Source organism: Indicator indicator, chromosome 7 (genome assembly GCF_027791375.1).
Source record: "Indicator indicator isolate 239-I01 chromosome 7, UM_Iind_1.1, whole genome shotgun sequence".
Lineage (NCBI taxonomy): Eukaryota > Metazoa > Chordata > Aves > Piciformes > Indicatoridae > Indicator > Indicator indicator.
In genome coordinates, this window is record NC_072016.1 from 35,734,239 (window position 1) to 35,759,065 (window position 24,827).

General features: G+C 45.1%; 1 protein-coding gene across 1 annotated transcript in view; it reads left to right on the forward strand.

Moving 5' to 3' along the window:
- The window catches only part of INPP5A (inositol polyphosphate-5-phosphatase A), a 247,976-nt gene that overhangs the window by 196,528 nt on the left and 26,621 nt on the right, over positions 1-24,827 (forward strand). The window contains exons 10-11 of the mRNA XM_054382194.1: positions 10,937-11,032; positions 11,370-11,444. Coding sequence (XP_054238169.1) covers positions 10,937-11,032; positions 11,370-11,444 — 171 coding nt within the window. The remainder of the gene's footprint in view (positions 1-10,936; positions 11,033-11,369; positions 11,445-24,827) is intronic.

Here is a 24,827-nt window from a genome sequence, read left to right on the forward strand (position 1 = left end):
AACTTCTGTTGTGAGTGCTGCTGATAATCTCCGTTCCTGGTCTTATGGGCATCCAGTCTTTTGGAAATCACAGCTTTTTTTTTTAGACCATCAGTTTTCTTTGGCATACCTGTCTGATTTGGGGTGGGTAAAAGAATTTACTCTGTTTAGCTTTGTCTCAAAAGGGAAAAGAGCAAAGGCTAGGGTAAAAATTAATAGCAAATCTTAAAATCCATTACAATATCTCCCTTTTTTCTGACGAAAAGTGAGGGGAAAAGGCCTCTCTAGAGGAAATAAAGAAGAAGTTATTACAGCTTTCACCTTTTTTGTAGAGTATGAAAAAGCTTTCTGTATGTTAAACAGTCTTGTGGACATCTGGCATGATTGGTTTTAATCTGCTGACTAAAAAGTCAGGATTAAATCTTGCTTTACACCTCTTTGTACTGCAGTCAGTAAAGTGACAGAGCTGCTCTGAAACAATGGCACTACTTATTCCACCCAATATGCCATGTGGTAGATCACCCCCTTTTTCAGCACCACTTCTCTGCAAAGACAATGAAGCATCTGGTGGGGTTTTCCTGTGTCCAAGATATTTTTTGTCAGTAATTTCACTCAGCCGGTCTGCTCAGCTCTCCCTTGGTGCTACTTTTTGAGACGGGGTTTGCCAAACCAGTGGCAAGAGGTCAGGAGGCCAAAGTGATGAATTTTTATGTGCCTGTTCCTTGTGTTTCTGCTCAGTCATGATTCTTTGCGCGCTGTACTGCCTCTGAAAGGGAGCCACAGTGAGCAATTTGTCCTCCTGGGCTGGAGAGAATGGGGAGGCAGATGAGTTAAAGTAGCATGTATGACTCTGGACAGAGACGCACACAAATGTTTTCTGATGGCGGAACAGAACACTCCTGTCACCATTCAGCCCAGAGGGGCTTGGGAGATTTGTAGCCTGTTGGCTTTCGATCAAGTGACAAATGAATTTAACAGCACTTAAAGATACAGGGAAAAGAATAGCACTTCACCAGCCAGCCCACAGCTGTTAGCTTTGAAATGATGTTGCGTTAACACTTTTGAACTTGCATTCTTTCCTCTCTCTGCATAATGGGGAGCTCCCTGTATTTCTCAGCGTGTTCCAATCCTGTTTTGCTTTAAGGAGAAAATGTCCATCCCTGTATCAGAAACTCTGCAGAATGTGCTTTCTGGGTGTTTGCCCAGTTGGGTCCTAACCCCTCCAGATGGATCATTGGTCCATGAGAGCAGGAGGACCGTGGAAGCTGCATTTCTGGCAGAGCTTTTTGTCCTCTCTCACTGGTGTCAAATGAGCCAGGGATTGGCATTTGTTGCTGGGTTAAATCCCTCTGGATCCCCAGCCAGTGGTGTGAAGTTGCTGTTCCTTCAAACCCTCCTTTCTCTGATCAGCCATGTCACTCTAGTTGTCTGCACTGCAATTTGTTGCTGGTCAGCAACTGAGCTTTGGACCCATTCAGTGGAGGTGGTGTCCTGGGGGGGATGCTGAATGTTGGTGTAATGCACAAACCCTTCGTTCTTGCACCATTAGAAACCACACCAAAGAGGACACAAAGCTACCTTACGAGAGGTGGTGCAAAGGGACAGTAAGCAGAACATGTAACCCTAATTCCAGCTCTCTACATGGACTGGTTTTTATTGGGTGCCATGCACACACTGATCTATCAATCTAATCAATCCATCTTACATTCATCAGGGGAAATACTTTGCACAGTACTTTACAAAGATAACCTTCAGCTTCCCAGCATCTGCAGAATCAAGGTGCTGCCACAGCCAGTCGCTTGGAAGCTGTGTGCCAGCAGTGGTAGGAGAGGAATACAGTTCAGCAGTCCCACCTTATGGTTTTCTGAGCTATATTTGAACATAACCAGCTCTAAAGGATCATTTGAACTTACAGGCTGCTGGACTCATATTCCATTTCAAAAGTGAATAAAGGAGCAAATCATGTGGAACCAGACAGGGAGTACATCGATGAGAAATGAATGAGATACAGCAGGATGAAAAGGAGTCAAGTCAGGGAGGCTGGGCAAACAGAGAAAGGGGGGAAATACAGTCAGGAAATTGTCCACACATTGCATCAGCTAGCCATTACCTGATCAGCCAAGTTCTGGTCTCACCATAACACTGTACAGCACATTCCAGTTAATAACATGGTGAATTTCACATTCCCAGCTTGCTCGGGTCAGAAAACCAGACTCAGCAAACTGGAAATTGCTTTCTAGCCAGATTTGCTCCATTAAAAAGTGAAGTCAGCTTTGAGGAAGGGCATTGTTACCCCACTGATGGGAAACAGTGGATGAACATTAATATCTCTCCCACTTTGCCATATACACTTGTGGTCATTTGATGGGAGGCAAGGTGCACACTCATCTCACTGTGGTGCTTAGTCTTAGCGAGAGCACTTGCCCAGGGAGCCAACAGCTCCTTGCAAGTCACTTTCCAGGCCTCAAATTCCCTCTTTGTTTAAGAGACTAGTTATTTTCCCTATTGTGCATGATAGGAAGAAATTAAAACATTTTGTACCTCTCTGCATTTCTCTCTTTGTGATTAAAATTAGCTGATGTCTGCCTAAAGGCAGAGATTTTGAGTAGATAGGGGTTTGATTTTAGAATTGCCCAACCCTTCCATGTTTTAAAAGTCAGCTCCAATTTTCATTTCCAAAGATAATCTTAAGAGAAATGCAAAAATATTGCACAATGTGTTGAGCATGCATCATAGGTTACACGGGTGATACCTGCTGTGATAAGGTCACTTTGTGGAAGCCTAAGGTTCACACTCCTCAGAGGCTGAGCCTTGGTCTTGAACTGTGTCATGCTATTGATTCTGTACCAAACTCCCCGTTAGTTTAAAGGACAAGCTCCCAAATTTACTCTTTTTGGCATTGCTAGTTGGTGGTGGAACAAAATACTGCATGGGAGCATTTTTGAGGCTTGCTGTGTGTTCTGGGCGGGAGCAGGTGGAGATGCCACCCTGTGCAGAGCACTCTGCTGCTCTCCTGGCTCCCCAGCAGGTCCCAGGAGGATAAATCTGACAGATTCCAGTTATTTGGAACCTGCAGTGTCCAGTTCTGAAAGCCAGCCAAGAACCACCAAAGAATGTCGCTAGGCATTGGCTTAAATTTTTGGTACTTCACATTATTGCTGCCATGTTTCACTCCTTACTGCTGTAAGAAACCATTAAACATGGAGGTAGCAGAGACAATGCCACCATCAGCACAAATAAGAGGCAAATGTTACCACTCAAAACAAAGGCAATTGCAAGGCTCACAGAAGCAGATGGGGTTCACAGGCTGTTTTGCTTTGAAAATGAAAAGAAATAGAAGGTTCTTAGTCTGGAAGTTAGATAAAAGCAAGCTTAGCTATAAGGAGAGAAGCTGCCTCTTACTCCATTTCTCCTGAATCCAAGGGAACAGAGGAATTTACGTTTCTCTGCAGAAGCAGATTTACATCACAGATCTCCTGTGCCTCATCAAAGTCTTTGCTTCACAGAAACAACACATACAGACCTCTGCTTAGTCAGCTGGAGTAGGAGAAGGGTGAGTCCTGTGAAGGTTTCCAAGAAGAAATTTTTCAAGATGGTATTGCTGCTTGGCCAAAGGAGAAAAGATCATAATGGAAGGGAAGTAATAAAGCCTAAATAGATCTCAGGAGATCTTGTTCCCTTCATGGAATAAGCCAACATATATATAGAAGATTTCCACAGGAAGAGTTGGACTGTTTCAGTTCCTGTAATTAATGGGAAAGCAAATTATTGTCTTTGAAAACTCCCCCAGGACCTTATTTGAATTCAAATAGTGATGCTAAATGATGAGAAAGATGGACAGGAGGAGGGAAGAGGTTTTTCTAGCAAACAGCTTCAAAGTTCAAGATCTTCTAGTGGTACAGAATGCAGGATTTATCCAGGTCTCACTGAAATCCTGGATGTGTTTGATTGATGTCAGCAAGCAAATTTAAATTGAGAGCTTAAAAAGGGGGCCCGAAGAACCCTTCATTGGAAGACTTGACCACTGTCTGCAGAGGCCCTGCAGCATTTTGTGTTCCTGATGCACACAGGTGCCAAACAACTCAGGATAAATGTTTGAAAATCAATATGTAGGTGCTTTGCTGAACTCAGACTGGGAGATCATAGCCAAAGAGGAGAATCCAAAAGGGTGTAGAATCTGACCAGGAGTCAGATGGAGAAGGCTGGAAGGTGATCACCATGCAGGTGAATACATGTGATAGAAAAGGAGTTCTGTCTTGATTTTTGAGTCCTTATGAAGAGATACACCTGAAGGGGAAGAAATGAACAGTAGTAAAAAGACCAAAAAAAAAAAAAAAAAGGCATGCAGCAAAGCCAGGAGGGTTTCCTTCAGCCGCCATGCATGCACTGGGTAAGCAGGATGCTAGGAGCAGCTGATGGCCAGAGTCAGTGATCCTGCCTCCCAGAGCTGTGACAGCACTTTCTTTCCAAGAACCTATGGTTGGGCCTTCATCACTTTCTTCCAGATCTCTAATCTCCGACAATGTCAGTGGCACAGGCCTTTGGACTGAATTCAGATTGCTTGCTGAAGGAGAGAGTGAAGAAGGGGACCATCATTGCCAGCAGCTGGTAGTGCAGAGGAAGGCTGCAGGCAGCCACCACAGAGTGGGCCTGGGGCAGAGCTGGCTCCTGTCAGCCAAGGGTGGCCCTGCTGCCTCCCATGCAGATGCAGACAGAAATCTCAGCCCCTGCTGCTGAGATAGGTCTGTAAGAACTGGGGGTAGTGGTGACAGAGCAGGCAGGAGAGTGGCACCTACAGAGCAGGCGCCTGTGCTGGCGGGCACAGGCTGTGCCATCAGTCTGGGCCTCAGTTCCCTCAGTGCAGTACCTGGAAAACTGATGGGAATGGTTCCGCGCTGCCTAGCAATGCGCTGTGATAACATAGTCACCAGCGGTCTCAGTCTCTGGGCAAGAAAATGTATTTCATGAGGAACTTAGTGCAGTTAATGTGCAAAGCCCAAAGAATGTGAAGTTGTTTCCAGGAGGGATTGTTTGGTTTAGGAAGACAGGAGATCTTGGGGAGAATGGGGGCGTGAAGATAGAGTCTTACTGTGGAGCTTTTATGGTCACAGACACTACCCAGTGCCATGTTTTTAAACCAGCCACAAATCAGCTAAAGGGTCATGTGGTGGAGACTGCGGTACTGCCACAGGTCTTGGGCAGTCTCTGAAGCAGGCTTTCACAGGCAGTAGAACTGGTGCTGCTGTAAACCACCTGGGAGGTTACATCAGGCCTACAGGGAGTGCAGGCAGCAGTGTGATGGCATCAAGTTGCCATCAGAAGATGGAGCACACACAGGTGACACTTCTCTCCATCCCAGTCAGCCCCTGGGCATGAGCTTAGTCCTCCAGGAATCCTCAAAAGAGAAAGTAATTTCACCCAATGATACTTTCAGTGGCTTCTCATTAATATTTTTCTATATTTGGTCTTTATTAATCTAACATTTTTCTTACTGCTGAGTTAAATAACTGCTTCTGGTAGCAGAAGTCTTAAAAGCGTAGTAACTCCTCAGTAGTAACTCCTCTGAGACATGATTGCTCTTTCCACACAGTTAAAGTTAAGCAAAGGTGTCTGTCCTTTCAGATGCCTTTTGATTGCTTTACCCTGGGGTATTTAGCTGGGCCATTTCCCTAATTGTGGGCAGCAGCTCTGTGGCTGGATTCCTCTGCACAGCTGTCAGGAACCAACTAAAATTAGTCTCCATCTCAGTGGCAGAGAGACTTTAAAGCCACAATGTGACCTGTCCTGGAGCTAAATGTGCAACTTTCCTTGGCTCAGAAAGTTCTGTTTAACTTTTTTTTTTTCCTCACTTGCAAATTTTATTTCTCTTACATCACATGATTTGGTCAATTTACTGTTGGTATATACCCAGAAAATCTTACCAACCCCTCAGAGGTAAGGAGGAGCTTAAATAAGGCAGCTATTGCTGTTGTTTCCAAAGCAGCCAATCTTTTACTTCACTGATGGTTTCAAATACAATTTGTATGCAGATAATAATAAAAAAGCATTTCATTATCCTAACTCAATAAATGTCAAATTGATTTTGGGTTTTGAGCAGCATTTCAGAAGAAGTATTTCACTGTCGTAATTAGATGATACATGTACCTCTGTCTTTTCTATACTGCCAGAATCCACAGGGTATGTAACTGGAATAAAATGAAATATCATAAATTTAATTGATTTGGTTGCTCATGTGCTCAAGACCTTCTTTCAGCTGGCTCATGTTAGCATTCTGCAGACTCTGCACTTCCCTCCTGGCACTTTAAGCAACAAACACTTCTGGTTTATTCCATACGGCTTACTGGAAATTGTGATTGCAGCTACTGCTGAACTTTTTGCATTATAAAGGAGCAAGTAATATATTCTACTTACTTTTATTTTGTAAGAAGAATTCAAAGTAATGCTAAGTCCTATGTAGAGTAATCAAATCATTGGGAAGAACAATACACATCTGTAGAATCAGCAGAAAGAGGCAGTTAGGGAAGTTTGGGGCTGTATGTGCCTGTGCATCTTTTTTTTCCCCCAAAAAAAATGTTGAAGTGATTACAAGCATGCCATAGCTCATCACGAGGGGGACTTGAGAGTCTAAAGGACGATCAGCAAGCATGAGTGCAAAATGCATGAAAAATCAGCTGCAGTTTTCAGCAGAGCACTGCTGGCAGGGAGCAGCAGTACAGCTCACAGCTGCTCAGAGGGCTTCTGCCGAGACGCGGTATAAAAAGCAGTCATGGCTGGTACAGAACATTGTGTGTGTGTGATGTATATAACACAATCGTTTTGATGCCTTTCTCCCTGTTTACTGTAGGCACACAGAACTGCAGAGTAGAGCATTGCAACGTTTTTGTTTATCTGTGGGAGCAGATGTATTCTGAAGGCTGTGTTTGTGCTGTAAATCAAAAGGCTTTCAGCTTCTGAGGGCCCGCAGAGTTTAGACAAAATTCCAAATTTATCTCTTTCAGTATAACAAATTTTCACTCCTTGTTTGCATCACAGTGCATTTTTTTTTAATTGCCTTCCAAGGCAATTGTCACAAAAGTGATTGTTGCGTTGTACAATTCAATACACATAAATCACCCCAGAGGCTTACTTTAAAAAAAAAAAATCGTAGACAGCAGCTACCTGTGAGCACCGGGTCTGTGAGACAAGAGTGAGACAGGTCTGTGTTCACTAAGCTACAGACTGAACACTCAGCTTCTCTCAGCTCCCCCGAAAACTTTTTAAGCAAATCTTGTTTAAAAAAAAAAATAATAAAAATTATTTTAAAAATATTAAAAAGAAAAAAAGATAACTTGGGGAGAGTTTTGATACCTGATTTCCTCTTTTCTGGCGCTGCAAAGGAGTACCTTTGAGGGAATACCCTGAAAGAAGCGGTGTGGTTTCATAGCAGTTCGATTTTCTTTGCCAGCAACAAAAAAATCCCTTCATAAGTAGACTTGCCTAAAAAGGCACATGTTCCCCCCAGGTTTTCTGCTTGGGTGACTACGACTTTGTAGAAATTGAAAGGAGGAGGGAGTGCTCCAGCTTGTATAAGAAATGAACCTTTGCCCAATCACTTTTTGTCTGTGAATAAGGTAACTTTTTGTGCGTGTGAAATTTGAAAGCAATAAGGTATGTGGGTCCTTTCTCTGTATTGGTTCTCAAGAGTCGATCGCGGGTTTGTTTTGTTGTATTTTTTTTTTCTTTTAGAGCCGGCCTGAAGTTGTGAGATAAAGCAGCTCAGAAGAAAAAAAAAAATGTTCTCAAGCAGATGCCTTTAAGAGACAGAAATCATGAATTTCTTGAATTGCAACCACTCTGGGGGTGGCTACAATGACTTTTTGACAGTGACAGTAACTCTGCCTTGTCTTTTCGAGCCCTTCTTTGGCCCATTCACTCTGGAAAGCTGCTTAAGCGCACTTAAGCGCATTAGCATTTGGATGCTCGGGGACCGTATTGACCCTCATTTGGAAAGTTTAAATGAGTGAAAGATGGAGCGATTTGTTAGGGCTTTAGAAACCAGCTTTAGAGAGCGGCGGGTTTTCCGCTTTGGTTTGTTCGGGTGCTTGTTCTAATCTGGTGTGCTGTTTAAAGCGACCAGACTGATTTGTGACACATCAGCCCAAGGCGCTATTTCTTTGGGCTTGACCTGATTAGCTGCTCTGTGCTCGGAATTTCAATGGCCGGTGCAGAGGGAAGGGCTCGCAGTGCATTACCTCACCGTGTCCCCCACACACACAGATGGCCGAGCGGCAGCTCCGTGCCCGGCCCAGGCCAGCGGGGTCCCGCCGGGGAGAAGTCGGTGGCTCTGTGCGCCGAAAGTGGCCTGAGATGCCTCTGCTCCCTCTCCCAGCAGGAGTTGGGGTTAATGAGCTGCTGCTGCTGCACTCTTTTCCCAAACCTGTCAAAAGGCACCTTCAAACCCTGCAGGAAAGATCAAGTTCTCCAGCCCAGGTCACAGGATCACAGGATGTTAGGGGTTGGAAGGGACCTCCGGAGATCATCGGGTTATCAGTTGGACTTGGTGATCCTGAAGGTCCAACCTGAATGTTTCTGTGATTCTGTGAGTCTGTGTCCCCTTGCCTGGGTCTGTGCCCGTCTGACCAGCACCCCTTTCTCCAGTGAAAACTGCCATTTCACAAGCACCTGCGGCTGAGCTGGTGCCCTGAGTGTGCCAAGTGTGGCAGGGTAAAGCCAGGAGTGAGATGATTGTGATCCAAAGCCATGGCACTGCTTAGGGGAGGGAGGAAACACTCAGGAAGGATTTGTCAGGAAAGAATACCATTTATTCAGGAAGATGGGGGTTTGGCACCTGTTCTATTCACTGACTTGCAATAAATGATCAGGTTTGTGTTTCACTGAATCACACTCAAGTCATCCTTTAAAAATTACATCGCTTGGCTTGTTCTTTTTGTTTGTACTCTGGCAACACGCAGGGGCCTTTACCAAGGACCATTTTTAATGTCTTTCTATCAAATGGGGGCACAAAGTCCAATGACAGATTGTTCCCATTCTAGCACTGGCGCTTGCAGCTGAGATCTGAAATATTTAGAAGCAGTTGGATTTTTGTTTAAAGACATGTTTGGCTTTTCTTCCTTCAGAAGAAGTTCGGGATGGGTAACTGGGAAGCAAGCTGTAGTTTCATGGCATTGTGTCTGATGGATATTGCACTTCTAATAATGAATCCCAATATAAGTACTTCTGTTTGTCAGAGAAAGAAGCATGCAGGAGGATGTGAAATTCTATTACCCTGTTACCCCGGAACATATTTATTTTATGAGTGAATATTACGCAAAATGAAAATCTATTGTCTGGCCATTATCCAAAGGGACAGAACAGGCAGAGCAGGGAAGTCACCTCTTTGCATATTCTCGACTAAGTTGTTTTCCTTAGCAGGCTTTTGTTAAGAACCTCTACAAAATAAGCTTTTATTCAGAGGAATAATCTTTGTCAGTGTCCCTGTCCACACTGTGCACAGATCCCGTCGGCAGCTTGTGCCTGTGCCATAGTGAAGGATGCTGAGCTGCATGCCACGTGTGGGGGCACATAGTGGCTATTTGCTCTCTGCCTTCCAGTAATGCCAGGGTTTGTTTTTTTATTCTGCTCTCTGCTGCTTGGTGCTTTCCAGCAGCCCTGGCAGGTGGGCTGAGGCAGCATCACACACCAGCCAGCAGCTTTGCCCATGCTGGGTACCTGCAGAGTTCTGTGAAGCTGCCTACTCCACTGTGCTCTATTCTTGCATTTCAGAGCACTTAGTGTACTTAAAGCTTCATACGCAGTGCATCTAAAGTACATTTTAAAGCTCAATATATGCCTACGTGCTGTTGAAAGCTCACATTTTCATCTGATAGAATGCAGCAGAGCAAGCCCTTTACACAGCCTGTTGTGTGTTATCTTCAGGTCAGCTTTGCTTGCATGGAAACTGGGACCAAGCAGGCAAATGGCAAAGGAATTGAGGCCTGGAAGTTCCCTGGGAGCTGATGCCTCTGTGCTGAGGAAGTGCTGATTCATGAGATGGTTTAGAATCCCAGTCCTCAGAATTCCTAGAAATGTGTTGTCTCATCAATTTGCTGATCAGAGTAAACTGTGAAAATTACTGTTAGGTTGCCTAAGTGTTGTTCAGACTTCTCAGTTACATTTGGAACATTAATTTGCAAGGCAGAAGGTTTTGCAGACAGGAGTTAACCCATAGGGCTGCAGTGTCAGGGTAGTTATCAACTCCTAAGAATGCAGGTCAGAAACGGGTAGGGCTGTGGAGCTGTGGGAATTGGCTTCTGAAGATGTTTACAAGTACTCTGCTATGAGATAGGCTGAGGGAACTGTGGTTGTTCAGCCTAGAGAAGACTCTGGGGAGACTTTATAGCTGCCTTCCAATACCTGAAGGCATCATACAGGAAGGCTGGAGAGAGTGTCTAGTGGTTGGACAAGGGAGAATGATTTTAAGATGAGGGAGAGTAGGTTTAGACTGGATCTTAGAAGAAGTTTTTCAGTACAAGGGTGGTGGGACTCTGGAACAGGCTGCCCAGAGAGGTTGTGGATGCCTCTTCCCTGGGGGTGTTCCAGGCCAGGTCTAGTTGAGAGGTGTCCCTGTCTGTTGTGGGGAGGTTGGAGCAGATGGTCCCTTCCAGCCTAAGCCGTTCTACGACACTGTGTGATACAGTCTCAGACCTGTGAAAGAACCTGTGAGCATGGTAGTGAGTTAAAGGAATATTTGCATTATCTGATTGATATTTACTTAATATGGCCTGTTTGTCTCCAAATAGTAATCCAGTTTATTGCTCTAAATCCATCACGAGTGGAAGCGACTTAAATTAGCAATGCTTTGTGCTTTGACCTACAGCAAAACCTGGGCGTCGATGATGCATGGATTGCCAGAGTTGAGCAGAACATGTCCTGTTGCTTCCCCTAACCTGGTTTGCCTCTCTGCCTTTGTGTTTTGCAGACACTATGTGCAAAGGCCACGATGCAGACCGTGCGGGCAGCTGACACCAATGAAGTGGTCAAGCTCATATTTCGTGAATCTGATAATGACCGAAAGGTAAACAGCCGAATGCCCTCTGCACCCCGGGTACATAGAAACCTTGTTGAATGTTCCCTGGCTTTTCTCAAAGCACCAATATAGTTGTTTCAAACTGATAATTTAAAGGGAGGGGAGGGCTATAGATTGTCACACCTAATGCTAAGTTAATTGGATCTTTGTAAGTGATTGCAAGTCACCCACTGGTCAAGCTGACAAGGAGCTTTAGACGTGTGGAAGTGTCATGAGGTTTTAAAGGGCTGCATAGCTCCAGAGGGATCACTTCCACTCGTGTGCCTTAGGTATCCAAGCCCAAGAGCTTTGCTGACCTTTCTCTGTTGTTTTTTTTTTTTTTTAGGTTATGCTACAATTAGAAAAGAAGCTCTTTGACTATTTTAATCAAGATGTATTTAGAGATAACAATGGCACTGCGGTAAGTTCATTGCTAAATACTGTTGAAGGAATAAACAAATTGCATTTCTCTACCAGCCCTTTATCTTTACCAGCCTTCCTGTCTGCAGAATGAGAAGAGGTAATTCATCTAACACAACAACTGCTCCAAACTCCCTCCTCACTTACTTATTTTGTGTGCAGCTTCTTAACTTTAGCATCTGCTTACCTTCCATTTCTTAGAAAAAAATGTAAGTTAAGTGTGCACAACAGCTGACTTTTCTTCTCTGTTAACTCTTCTGCATTTTTGAAAGCATCCTCTTTCTTTACTAGCTCTTTGTTGTAACTTAGGAAAAGCCCCTAATGCAAAGCTGGCCTGAAGATATTTGGGTCTTTTGAGCATACAAAGAATAAGAGAAACACAAGAATAAATGGAATAGAAAACTTAAAACCTGCAGCAGTCTGGCACTGTTCAGGCAATCCTGTGGGGCTTCCTAAGAGAAGGAAGCAGACAGGGAACCAGTATTCTGGTTTGTAATGAGGACTAGGATTTTTCTCTGGAGAATGGCTTTATATCTTCTTGAAGATACAGGGTAGTAAGTAGGTTTGCAGCCCTGGACTTCAGGAGAGTCAACTTTGACGTGTTCAGTAAGCTACTTGGAAGAATGTCATGGGCTAAGGCTTCAGAAGAGAGGAGGGGCTGAAGAGAGCTGGTTACTATTCAAGCATACCTCCTCTAAGCTCAAGAGCAGTGCATCCTCAACCAGATCAGGTTGCCCAGAGCCTTCTCGATTCTGATATCTCCAGGGATGGGGCCTCAACCACCTCCTGGACAACCTGTTCCAGGGTTCTACCACCCTCATGGTAAAGAACTTGTTCCTACCATCCAATCTAAACCTACTCTTTTCTAGTTAGAAGCCATTGCTCCTAATCCTGTCTCTACAGACCTTTGTAAGCAGTCTTTCTTCATCCTTCTTGTAGCCCCCTTCAGGTACTGGCAGACTGCTGTTAGGTCTCCCCAGAGCCTCCTCTTCTCCAGTCTGAACAACCCCATCTCCCTCAGCCTGTCCTCGTAGCAGAGGCGCTCCGGCTCCCTGATCATTTTCATGGCCCTCCTCTGGACCTGCTCCCTCAGGTCTGTTTCCTTCCTGCGTTGAAGGCTCCAGAGCTTTTCTGCCTTTTGGCTGAGATCAAGTGTAGTGTGTGATATTTCCCTTAGCTGAGACGTTTGTCATTTTCACTTTTTCCCCAGCCCATTCTCAGGGCTGAGTTGAGCCACTCCTGCCGCTGCCATGGTGTTTGGGGTGACTGCTGGTTGACTCAAGGTGGGTGGGCATGGTGTGGGAAGGCCCTGGCAGAGAAGGATGCCACAGAAACACTTTCAGAACCAGCAGTCATTTCATTCATGCATCACGAAGCGGGAAATCTTCCAGCTCAAACATGGGAAGGGGGAAGATAAACGATATAATGAGCCATTGGAGATAATCTAATCTTCATGGTCTAGTTAAACACGCAGCACCATGATCACTAAAAACAAACTACCTCTCTAACAGGATAAATGTCTCTGCGCCGAATTCAACCCAAAAAATCCATCGCATCCTTCATCAACCGCCGGTCTTGTACCAGCCTGACAGAAATTTAATTCAAGCTGGCTCCTGAAAATAATTATTGTATTTTAAGAGTAGTAATCATTGGTCGGGACATGATTGAATGTGTCCATGCCTATTGACTTTTTCTATGATTTATAGCTTTGTTTAGTCGATATTCCCATCGAAATTGTATAATTAATTATAAGTGGGTCTGTCAGGTCTGCAGGATGGAGTGCCCTGATGAGTATTTGGGAAGATTAAATTTTCCTTAGCTGTACCGATGCAAGGCTTGGGAATTTTCACAAGCACTATGGCTGTTGGATAAAGATGTTTTCTGTGTGTTTAGCAACTGCTTTAGCTCAAAATCCATTGATTTTTCTGAGGGTATTTTTTTTTATCAGTGTGGTGTGTCTCTTCAGTAACACTGGAATGTGTACAGATGTGACAAGGCCTGACAAATATTTATTATCAACAGGCTGCTTTGTCATTGTCCATGCCCAATTATTCCTTCTTTTTACATTGCAATCAGCACAAAAAGAATCTTAGGATATAAAAATGAGTGCTTTTAATGAAAAATCTGATCTAGATACAAATGATCTGTTCACCAGAATTTCACTTTGAAATGCACACAGTAATCTGTCAGGTCTAATTTTTCCAAACTATTCCATAGCTTATCCAGACTTATCTGTATCTTATTCCAAAGAGAGCTTAGAAATTACCTGTATTTGTTACCTTGAGGTGCAGTGGCCATACTGTGTCATTTTATTTCAGAAAGGAGAACCCAGGTTCTTCCAGCTGTGTAGTGATAAAAGCTATTTGAAATAGCTGTGGCAACAATGCAAAATTCCTTTAATATTCAGTTTGTGTGCTCTGGGCTGTACAATCAAGCCATAGTAGATCAGAGGGACCAGGTGTAACCATAGCAGAACCTCCATATCTGGGTGGAAGGGGTGTTGCAGAACAGCAGTGAGAAGGTGGGACCAGAGGAAGCACAGCATGTGGAGTTTCACCTCGCTGTCAGACAGGTTCCAGGCTAAGTTGTTGCTTTTGAATGAGAAAAAAGTGTTCATTCCTCTCTCCTTGGGGGTAGGGTAGAGCCAGAGCTGCTGTCCTCATTCTCCAGAGACTGGCTTAGGAGCGATGAGCAAAGAACAGCCAAGGCTTCTCTAGACTGAACTGGTTGTTTGCACCCTTCAAGAGGCAGCAGCCCCCAGCTGGAAACCAGAGCCATGTCCCAGCCACCCCTCTTCTGCGTTCCTACTCCTCAGCCACCTAGAGCACCAGGTGCCCCAGCACAAGGGGGCACTTGGCCTTCTGCCCAGGCCTTCTGCACAGGTTTCCTGAGTGGGTCTGCAGTGGCGTCCACTCTTCTGACCTTACCCTAACCTGCCAGACTATTCCTGGCACAAAACAGGGTCATATCTTTGGATTTGCCATCTCTCATGCTGGTGCTTTCGGGAGAGTAGCAGCGTGCAGGGAGTTCTTGAAGAAATCTGCACTTGTTTGGTTTACACATTCCTTAATTATCTATGCTAAACCAGGCATTCAGTGTTTCTTTCAAAAATAGGTTGCCTTTGGGAGTTCCCTCTTAAATTCAACACAACCAAAAGCAATCCAAGCCAGGGATAATTATTTAGTGAAAAACTTGCAGTTGTGTTACTGATTAGTACAAAAGAACCACAAGGTAAATACTGTCTCTTCAGTAGTCAGTTAAAGAAATACATAGTAAGGATGTGAAAACTCTTTAATGACTACAGAGGAATGATTTAATCATTAGGAATCATTTGGTAATCTTTAACCACAATAGGGAATGAGAACTGGTCCATTCCTACCTTGCATAGGAATCATGTCAATCCAGATAGACACTAATGCGAGGCTGCCCAGGGCAGTGGTGGAGTCCCCATCTCTGCAGAGGTTTCACAGCTGTGGAGATGTGGTGCTGAGGGCCATGGTTTAGTGGTGACCTGGCAGTGCTGGTTTAGTGGTTGGACTCTATGGTATTGAAGATCTATATTTTCCAAACAAAACCATTCTGTGATTCTAACATTTTGATCACAACTATGTCAATTAAATTAGTGAATTAGTTAAGAGTTGAACCTGCTGGTATTGCCAGTAGGATCATAATCTCTTGTGTCTGTTGATGTTGCTGGAAACTGGTGACTATCTCTGTAGCTTTGCTTGCCCTGGCTGCTGTCCTCAGCTGCCCGTGGGCAGTGCCTGTCCTGCTCTCACAGGGATGCAACCCTTGGTGGTCCTGGTCTTGGCTGCTCCCCTGGCCTCCAATACTGGGATCTGGGGAGATCAGGCCTGGGGGCCAGCCATGAAGCAGCTCCCGGGTAATCAGATGGTTCTGAGGACACTGGTGGTGTTACCAGCAGTAAGGGTGACTAGGTACTGGAATGGAGTGCCCAGGGAGGTGGTGGAGTCACCGTCACTGGAGGTCTTTAAGAAAAGATTGGATGTGGCACTTGGTGACATGGTTTAACTGATGTTGTGGTATTAGGTCATATGCTGGACTTGATGATCTCAGAGGTCTTTTCCAGCCTCAATGACTCTGTGATTCTGTAATTCCAAAGCACATTCGAGATAGTCATGTAAAAAAGCCCAGTGGTCTCCAACCTAGATATTCCTGAAATGGAAGAGGTTCCATTTTTACTTAAATTGTTGTTAGAATGGAAAAAAAATAAGCAAAGAGTTTCACCTTGCTGTCAGTAGTCCTTCAGCAGTCCTCCTGCTGCAGAGAGCATATGCTCATGGTTTCTGTGTATTGAACAGTGAAATCAGCCTTTTGGGGTAGATTCCCTTTATTCTGTGTGCCTGTCTAGCTTCAGCTGATAAGGATTGAGGAGAGAATGACCCTGAATGTGCTGTAAAATGGATTGCGTTATAAAGGTCTCCTTCTCCCTATGCAAGTAATGATTTAGTCGTCTGTTGTGCCAATTAACTTAGGGGTGTGCTTACAAACTTTTCAGGCAAACATACTTTCAAGGGTAATTTTTTTTTGGGGGGGGGAGGGGGCTGGTGTTTAATATTCCCAGGAAATCCTGGAATGTTATGCAAATTGAGGAGAGAGATTTAGTCTGCGAGGGATCTGTATGAAGCTTTTTGTGAGAGTATGTGTGCTGGTGAAGGTTAAGGATCTGGCCTCACTGAAAATGTATTAATCATGGAGAAGATGTAGCACAATGCACTCTTCCCACTGGCCTTGGCTCTGACCCTTTTAAAGATAATGGGAATCCTGTCCACTAAGAACTAGATTAGGGCGATCAAGTGCATTTCATCAGGGCTTGACTTGAACCGTGATCCCAGAGGTGAAAAGGCAGAGGTTTATCCACTGAGCCAACCAGCCCCTGTCCAGATCAAATCTTGAATATGATGTATAAGGGCAAATTAGGATAGAGGAAGGAAATTGATTGCTTAGGACCTAGGACTGGTCATAAGGAAATCCTGCACATCCTGAAATGGACTTTTTATTGAAGGTGCTCATTGGAGATGGCTGCTTTTCATGAAGTACAAGTAGGAAAATGGTTTTGTGCTCTGTGCCTTTACTCAAAAGCAGTATTCCCATGCTTGGAATTGTGTTTGCTTAAGTTAGTGGCTAGCTGATATGCCACTGGATAAACTGCAAAATGAGTAATGACAGAGATAGGAAATATTATCAATAAAGGTTCTCCCTAGCAAACATAACTGCAAAGGCTGACTGCAAGCAGGAGGTAGTCAAGATGTGCTAGCTTAGCTTCATGGTCCAGGTGAGTGAGTGATTCTGAGGTAGAATTTGCCCAAATGACAAAGTTACAAATAGTATTTCATGGCCTTTTGTCCCCTTGTGCCACACAGCTGTTGTAGGTCCTAAGGCTAATTCAGGAGTACTGTGCTGGATTTAGGGGGGGTTTGCATTGGTCCTTGTTTAAATGTGTTCTAAAGAGGAGGTCCAACATGTGCACTCTGTAATCCAGCCTGTAGTCAGTAGGATCTGCTGACATGCTTTGGCTTGGGGCTCCCTTTTTAACCTTTTGTGACATGCAAGAGGACATAGAGGCAATGTGTACACCTTACTCCAGTCCTCAAGAGCTATGTCTCTCTCCATCATCCCTTACAGTTAATATTTGTGCACATACAGAAGCATCCCACCTAGGCTCCCACATCTTTCCTGAAGTCCACAGCAATCCAGAGACAGAAAGCTGCGTAATGTTTGGGTTTTTTTTCACCCATTCAACTACAGTAGCCCAATCCTCTCACATTCTCCAGGTGCCCTCCATGGCCTCACAGATGAATGCCTGCAGGCACGTAGGTGTGCACACACACACACGTGTATCAATTGGCAAACACAGGTACAGGTTACTCCTGGGGAAGTTCTCATTAGAAACAACAGAAAAAAAAATTCACAACAACAATCAACCTTTGCAATCATCACCTAGGGAAGTGGTGGCATCCCCAACATGGGACACTATTTAAGATTCAGCTGGGTGGGCTGTGCCAGCTTGTCTAGACCAGGCTTTTGTCAAGAAAGGTTGGACCATATGATACCTGGGGTCCCATCCAACCTGCTGTTCTGTGAAATAGTAAGGTTAACATGGAACATAGTACTCAAGGACACTGATAGAAGAAATACAGCTAGGGAGGAGAGTGGGGTACTCAGCTACAAGGATGCCAAGCCATGGCAGCCACCAGGTTCTGGTCCCTGCTCTTAGGGCTGTTTGTGTATTTTACATTAAATAGGTGCTGAAAAGAAAGCAAGGACTGGAATCTAGATCTCCTCTGATCCTGAGTGGCCTCCTGCATCTCTTGCTGCCTTTGTGCTTGCAGGTGACTGCTCCCCAGTGGCCCATGCTCTCCTCACTGTCCCTCCCCAGGCACCCCTGCCTGCAGGCATCAAACAGCTCCGGGGAAGCAGGGCTATCTGTGAATTTGAATCCCCTCTGGGAAAGAAACACCTCAAATTTTAGGTGTCTGGAAGTTTTAGATCACCTTTCCAGATGCCCAGTGGTGTGTGGGGGAGACAGGATGAGTGGAGCTCCCCAGACATCACCCCCAAGTGGAATACCTTTGTTCAGATGCTCTGGGGTCCTGCCCTTTCTCCCAAAAGCTCATGGCAGCCATATAAGCCTCATAGGCTTTGCTCAGGGGAGCCTTCACCCCAACAGTGGGACTTTGCCCAAATAGGAAACAGGGTTCACAGTCTGTCTTCAAGGAAGTTCTACTTTTTATCACTCTACAAGTGATGCTAAAACTGCAGTCTGCATATTTTTATGCTTTTGTCAAATGGCAGCTCACAAAATGACTTAGGATGCTGCATGCAGGGTTTGAGTCCCTAATGGAACAAATCCATGCTACATTTCACAGGAACAGGCATTTGAAGCTTGATGAAATAATCCACCAAATCTGTCACCTTTGCCAGCAGGATATTCCTAACTAAAATCTTTTGGTTGTCATCCACTCACCCACTCTGGCCGTTTCGAGTGAGACATGTTACAAGCTGGTGTGCAGCTTATGAATTAATTACAGTAATGAAGTGTCCATTCCTCTACAGTTTTGTAAAAGGCAGTTTGCATGAATGCAGTTTTGAAAAGTCAGAGTTTTTCAGTCAAGGCCAGCACAAGGAATCCCAGGAGAGCAAGAGACAGAACCCACTTTGTATGATTAGAAAACAGGCAGCGTGTGCTCAGACTTGGACTGCCTGGAAAAGCCACTCACTAGGGGGTCCCCATTGCTCTCATGCTGCATTGATGTGCCAAAGAGCAGCCAACATTCCTTGGAGAGCTCGGGCTGGAGCATGGGGTGACAGGAGCTGTGGTCTGGGTGTGCAAGCCGTGAGCAGTCGTGTCCATCTCACGTGCTTTGGGCTCATGCAGTGAAGGGGAGGGATGGGAGGTGACCTGCAGAGCTGTGTTCCAGGCAGGGATTCCTTGGGATGTGAAGGGAACTTTTGTCACCAGCAGAATGCTAATGCTGCTAGCTGCTGCTGCATGGCTGAAAGGCTACACCTAGCCTGCTTCAGTGCTTTTCTTAACTAACTAGTTTATTCTCTACATACACTTAATACTGTCTCCTTATTAACAAGTAATTACCTGACAAGCACAGCAGGACTCTGATGTATTTTTTAATCAAGTTACTGAAGCAACCCAGGATAAGACATGTGTTCTCTGCTGAGAAGGGTGACTGGGGAGCTGCCAGCAGAGAGCTTGACTGCCAGCTTACCTGTACTGGTAGTTTCAACCTGAAATCCACAGCCTTGGGCTGAAAAGATCCACAAGGGGCAATCAGGAGGAGCAAGAAATCGAAGTGTGTGAAATGTCTAAAAGGGCTTAGCCTGCACTGGGAAAATGTCAGGGGTACATAACTGGAAAAGTCTGAAAGCACTGCTTGATCCCAATGGGTGTTCAGGGGCCAGCAGACATCCTGAGGAGCGCTGCAGCACATGGACACTGAACAGTGTTTGTGTCTGCCCCTGGTGTTAGCTGAGAGTCTGGAAGACACCCATCTGTGGAGTGCTGAGCTCTCACCCTGACCTGCCCACACACCAAATACAGCCAGCACTGCTCTGTTGTGATGTCTGCACCAGGGGAGAAGGGCCCTGTGCCCTGTAGACGCAGGCTGGGCAGCCATGGCCACCTCCAGCCCTGCCCAGACCTGCAGCAGAAACTGGGCTTGGAGGGGCTGAGGAGGATGAGGAATGTGGGGTGTGAGGGAACTCTAACGAGACAGAGCTGATAGCAGTCTCCAGGAATTACTCTGGTGATCAATAGACATGAAGGGGAAATGTGGCTCTTTCTAAACATTTTAAGCAGCCTAAGTATTTCTGTAACAGAAACCTTATTTTAAATGCAGTTTCCAGTGCAGTTTTCTGACAGAGTTGGAATACTTACTAGAAAATGTCCATGTCATTTGAAGCACTGGGATGTCCCCTGAGAGGGGCATGTTGTCCAAGTACATTGTTTCCCTGGGGGGCTTCCACTGAAATCAGAGGTGTTCTGACTGGCTGCAGGCGCTGATGAGCTCACACAGAATCACAAAGTGGTAGGGGTTGGAAGGGACCTCCAGAGATAGTCTAACACCCCTGCCAAAGCAGGATCACCTAGGGCTGCCCCTGCCTCGCTCTACTGAGACTAAGAAGAGTGTCTGTGTGCCAAACGCCCCATTTCTGGAGGAGCTGATGCTGTGACAGCACCAATGTTCAGGATGTACAGAGAAATTCTCAAAACTATAATGATCTGCAAAAGCAGCATAAGGGGTAGGTTTGTATTCAAAATAATCTCAGCTTCTTTTCTTTTTTCTTCTGTGAAATGTGAGAGAAAGAAAATTAATTTACATGATATACAGCAATGGATCATTTTACATAGTCTTGGCTACAGTAGCTGTACAGTAAGGCCAGAGAAGAGCTGTGTGTGATATTTTCATGGGTAAGTGGGAGGGTTCAGCCTTTCCACAGACATTTATTTGAAGTCAATAGAATGCTGAATCAGTTTCTAAATATTTTTCTTTGACTGGAAAGCTGGATAAAATGACTGTGTTTCCAAAGCCTCTTGAATAAATCATGTGCTAGACAAGACCAGCAGAGGAGGTTACAGTGACCAGTGTCCACATATTTGAATTCTCTAAGGTCATTTCAATATGCTTGTTTCCTCTTTTTGGTCTGAAACTTCATTTCCCTTTCACAGCTGTGAATTCTCTGGTGGGCCCCGCAGATGGGTTTGATAAATGCTGCTAATATCACCTTCTGATCTGGCAATGCTCTGACTTTGGTCTGTAGGTCTTGATGAGTAATTGCCGTTGTTCTACTCCAATGACTGAATTAAGTTGCCCTGTTTTAAAGGGTTCACACATGTGTGATTTAGCCAAGGTGGCCCATCACAGCATACCGATGGACACTGACCTTTGAAGAGTGCCTCACCACTTTGAACTGAGGCAAGCAAAATTACTCTGATTTCTGCAACTGGCTAAACTCTGTTATAATCCTTCGATGACTGCCAAGCATCAATTATACCCAAATTTAGTATCCCAGACAGTTGTCGTCTTTGAATCACAGAATTATTTAGGAGGAAAAGACCTTTAAGATCACCGAGTCCAACCTTTGGCCCAAGAACACACTGCTTGACCAGGCAGGGCCCCATGAACTCTGGGCTCTGAGCTGCAGCCCATGCTCCAGCCCTGGGGTGAGGTAGCTCGCTGGAGACCGCATTGGACAGACTGCCCAGCACAGACCAGCCAGCCAGCCCAGCTCAGATTGTGCCTACCAAGGGACAGTGCAGTTTGCTAACCAGAAATGCATCCCTGCAGACTGCAAAATCCTAGCAGTACATTTAACCTGCTCTCAGAAATCACATCCTGCCCTGGGAGCATTCTCTCACTTGTGGGGCAGTGGACAGAAGCTGCTGCCTCTCACAGGCTGCCTGGCTGTGTTCTTCAAGGCCAGTCATCTCCATGGCTCCTGGGATATCCACTGGCTATAGATCATATGGATGGATGGTATTGTCATTTGGAAAGTGTCCATCAAACACTCACATTGAGATGTTCACAGGACATTGTAGAGCAAACACCTTGATGCAGGATCAACACCTCAGTGGTGACAGCCAGTAAAATGCAGGCCCTGCATCATCTCTGCTATCCTTCAGGTATAAAGATACTGCTGAAATTGAACTGGGGGGGGGGGGGGGAAAGAGCCTTCTGAACTGCCTGTGACATATAGTTATGGGATGAGCTTCCAGCCACAGCATTTTAAAATCTCTGTGTAATTGCTCCACTTACCCCAGCACATCATGTAACACCTTAAAGACTTGGTTCTTAAGGATGGTCTTAGAATGAGTAAATGAAATAGAACAATATATTGATTTCTAGGCTTTGAAGTTCATTTCTTTGTCATTTTTAAGGCATACTCATGTTTACTGTTACAGCAATCACTTTGTTCACAGTGCTATTTAGTATACAATATGGAAATCAGTCAGGAGATTGTGCTGAAAATCACCTTCTGGGTGGTTAGCTGCTTTAAAAAGATTCTGACTGCTTCTCAGTCTCATCTGGTCTATATTAATTTTCCTTTGTTTTCTTTAGTGCCGAGGAACTCCAGACACCCTGTACCTGTTCACAAAGCAAACACAGTTAAATGCTCCCATTCCTTCTCTTGGTTTGAGGGAAGGTGACATTTGTAACTGTGGCAAGACCTAGTCAAAACCTTGGGTTTTGACCAATACTCTTTTATTTAGAGATTACAGGCTTAAAAGAAAACCCAAATGGTTTTAATGGCAAAATAAGTAATAGTTAAAACTTCATTCCTCTACTAAAATTGGAGTTTTTTAGAACTGCCCAGCTCAAGTGTTGATCATCTCTCCCCCACTGCCTGCAATGCCACCAGGTAGCCAGAGGAGAGCTGTTAGGGGGGTTCACACTGTGGCAGCTCTGAGCACACCAAGAACTTGTCACTGCCCCTCCTGACTGACATTCTGTGTCATTTGGGGACATGTGGGTTATAGTAATGTAATGTATCATGGATGTTTAACAGCTAGGGGAAAATAAATACTTAAAATCTAGCATGAAATAAAGGTTTGTGCAAATAATCTAGTGAAAATCATAGAATCACGGAATTGTCAGGGTTGGAAGGGACATCAAGGATCATCTAGTTCTCACCCCTCTGCCATGGGCAGGGACACCTGACACTAGATCAGGTTGCTCAAAGCCACATCCAGCCTGGCCTTAAAAACCTCCAGGGATGGGGCTTCTACCACCTCCCTGGGCAACTTGTTCCAGTGTCTCACCACCCTCATGGGGAAGAATTTCTTCCTAACATCCAATCTGAATCTCCCCACTTCTAGTTTTGCTCCATTCCCCCTAGTCCTGTCACTACCTGACACCCTAAAATGTCCCTCCCCAGCTTTCTTGTAGCCCCCTTCAGATACTGGAAGGCCACAATAAGGTCTCCTCAGAGCCTTCTCTTCTCCAGACTGAAAATATTTGACTGTTTTACAGGTGAAGATGAATTGTCTACAGGCATTCCATAAATATTCCTTCTAGGCACCTAGATGGGCTTTGGCATCTATCTGATGATGTTGAGGTTTTGGCTTTGTCATTTTGAGCCAAAGATGTCTCTCTACCTGGGGAATGTTGGGGAGCTGATAGAGAGCACAGCACACAATACAGTCTTGTTCCCATTATCTCTCCTCTCTGTAACCAGTGTCAGCAGCTCATCTGCATAGCACAGACATGACCAAACAAGCAGTTGCAGCAAATAAACACTTCAGAAACTTCTCTGGATAAAAACACACCTCACTGTGCTTAGTCCTCCAACCCTTTGTTTAGTTTGCAAATATCATCCTAGCAAGAACCATCTGAATGTATGAAATTCTGAAAGTGTGAATTGGTGTGAGAGGATAATGCCTCCATTTACCATTGCCAGCCCTTGGAATGCCCATGAGTAATTTATACCATTGTGTTCTGGGCAGCATTGTTCTTTTATTCAGTCCTTGCAGTTTTCACACTTCAGAAATAGCCTCTTTCTCCTGTTGCTTCCACTTCCCTGCTCTGATCTGTTTGCTTCCCAACAGCAGGGAAAATGTATTTGTACTGTATTAATAGGGATATATTTCAAAGAGAAGTTTAACTGGGGATGGTAGATGAAAATAGATGCATTTTCACATGCAGATAATATCATTAAGGTGGAAACCCGTGGAGCAGGAAAGGGATGGTAACATTTGTTTGCAGTTTGTGTGTATGCATTGTGGCTACATATCTGTCTGTGCATACTTAAATGTGCAAACCTGGTCTAAACCTGGTCTAGTGTGAGGTGTCCCTGCCCGTGGCAGGGGGGTTGGAACTGGATGGTCTTTGAGGTCCCTTCCAACCCTGACAATTCTGTAATTCAATACAGGGTCACAGGCTGAAAACACGCATCATAAACCATCTTCTCCTGAAGTATGTTGAGATTGCTTCAGTCACATGAGTGGCTGAACTATCCCAAGATACTAGATACATAGCTAAGCTTCCATCCAGATGTTTAACAGTATTTATCCAACCACCCTGGATACCAGGGGCTTTTGATCAGCTGTTAAAACAGGTACAAACTATCTGCAGCTGTATTTGTACTGCAAAATCTCCTCCGGTGTGCAGTCACCGTTGTTGTCAGATGCACTGAAATAGGGACAGGTGCCCATGATTTGGCACCCTCGGGCAGGAGGCTGTGCAGAACCTGCAGTGAGGCAAGTGGGCCTTGGAGAGGCAGCTAATCAGCAGGGCAGGTGGTTCAGGTAGCTGCTTTTCACACAGATAATTAATGTGTACAAGTAGCTGCTAATTGCACATTTCAGGAATGATTTATGAGGTGGCGGAGGGGAAAGAGGGAGACAATCTAATTTCTTTGGGAACCTCCGCCATTCATACAATGGTATCAGCACAGCTGTGAGATGGAACATGATTAATGGGGAGCAGGCAAACAGAGGCCATCCTGCGGGATCCCGCTGGTGACACGCCTGTCACCGCAGAGTGGCACACGCAGCGCCAGCGGTGCCCGTTAGGAGCGGTGCCCATTAGGAGTGGTTTGTCTCTGGCTCGCTCATCCAGCCAGGCACTGGGCTTCACAGCAGCCCAGTTTCAGAGCTAAAGTCATTTGTGTCCATCTGAACACATCCTGGTTTAACGTGGACAACGATCAGTGCAGAGTGCGGAGGAGGGCAGTGAAGCTGGGGAAGCGCCTGGAGAATAAATCTTACAAAGAGCGACTGAAGGAGGTGGGGATGGTTAGTTTGGAAAAGAGGAGGCTGAGGGGGACCTCATTGCTGCGTACAGCCACCTGAAAGGACGTTGTGGAGAGGCTGTTGCTGGTCCCTTCTCACAGGTAATTAGTGGTAGAA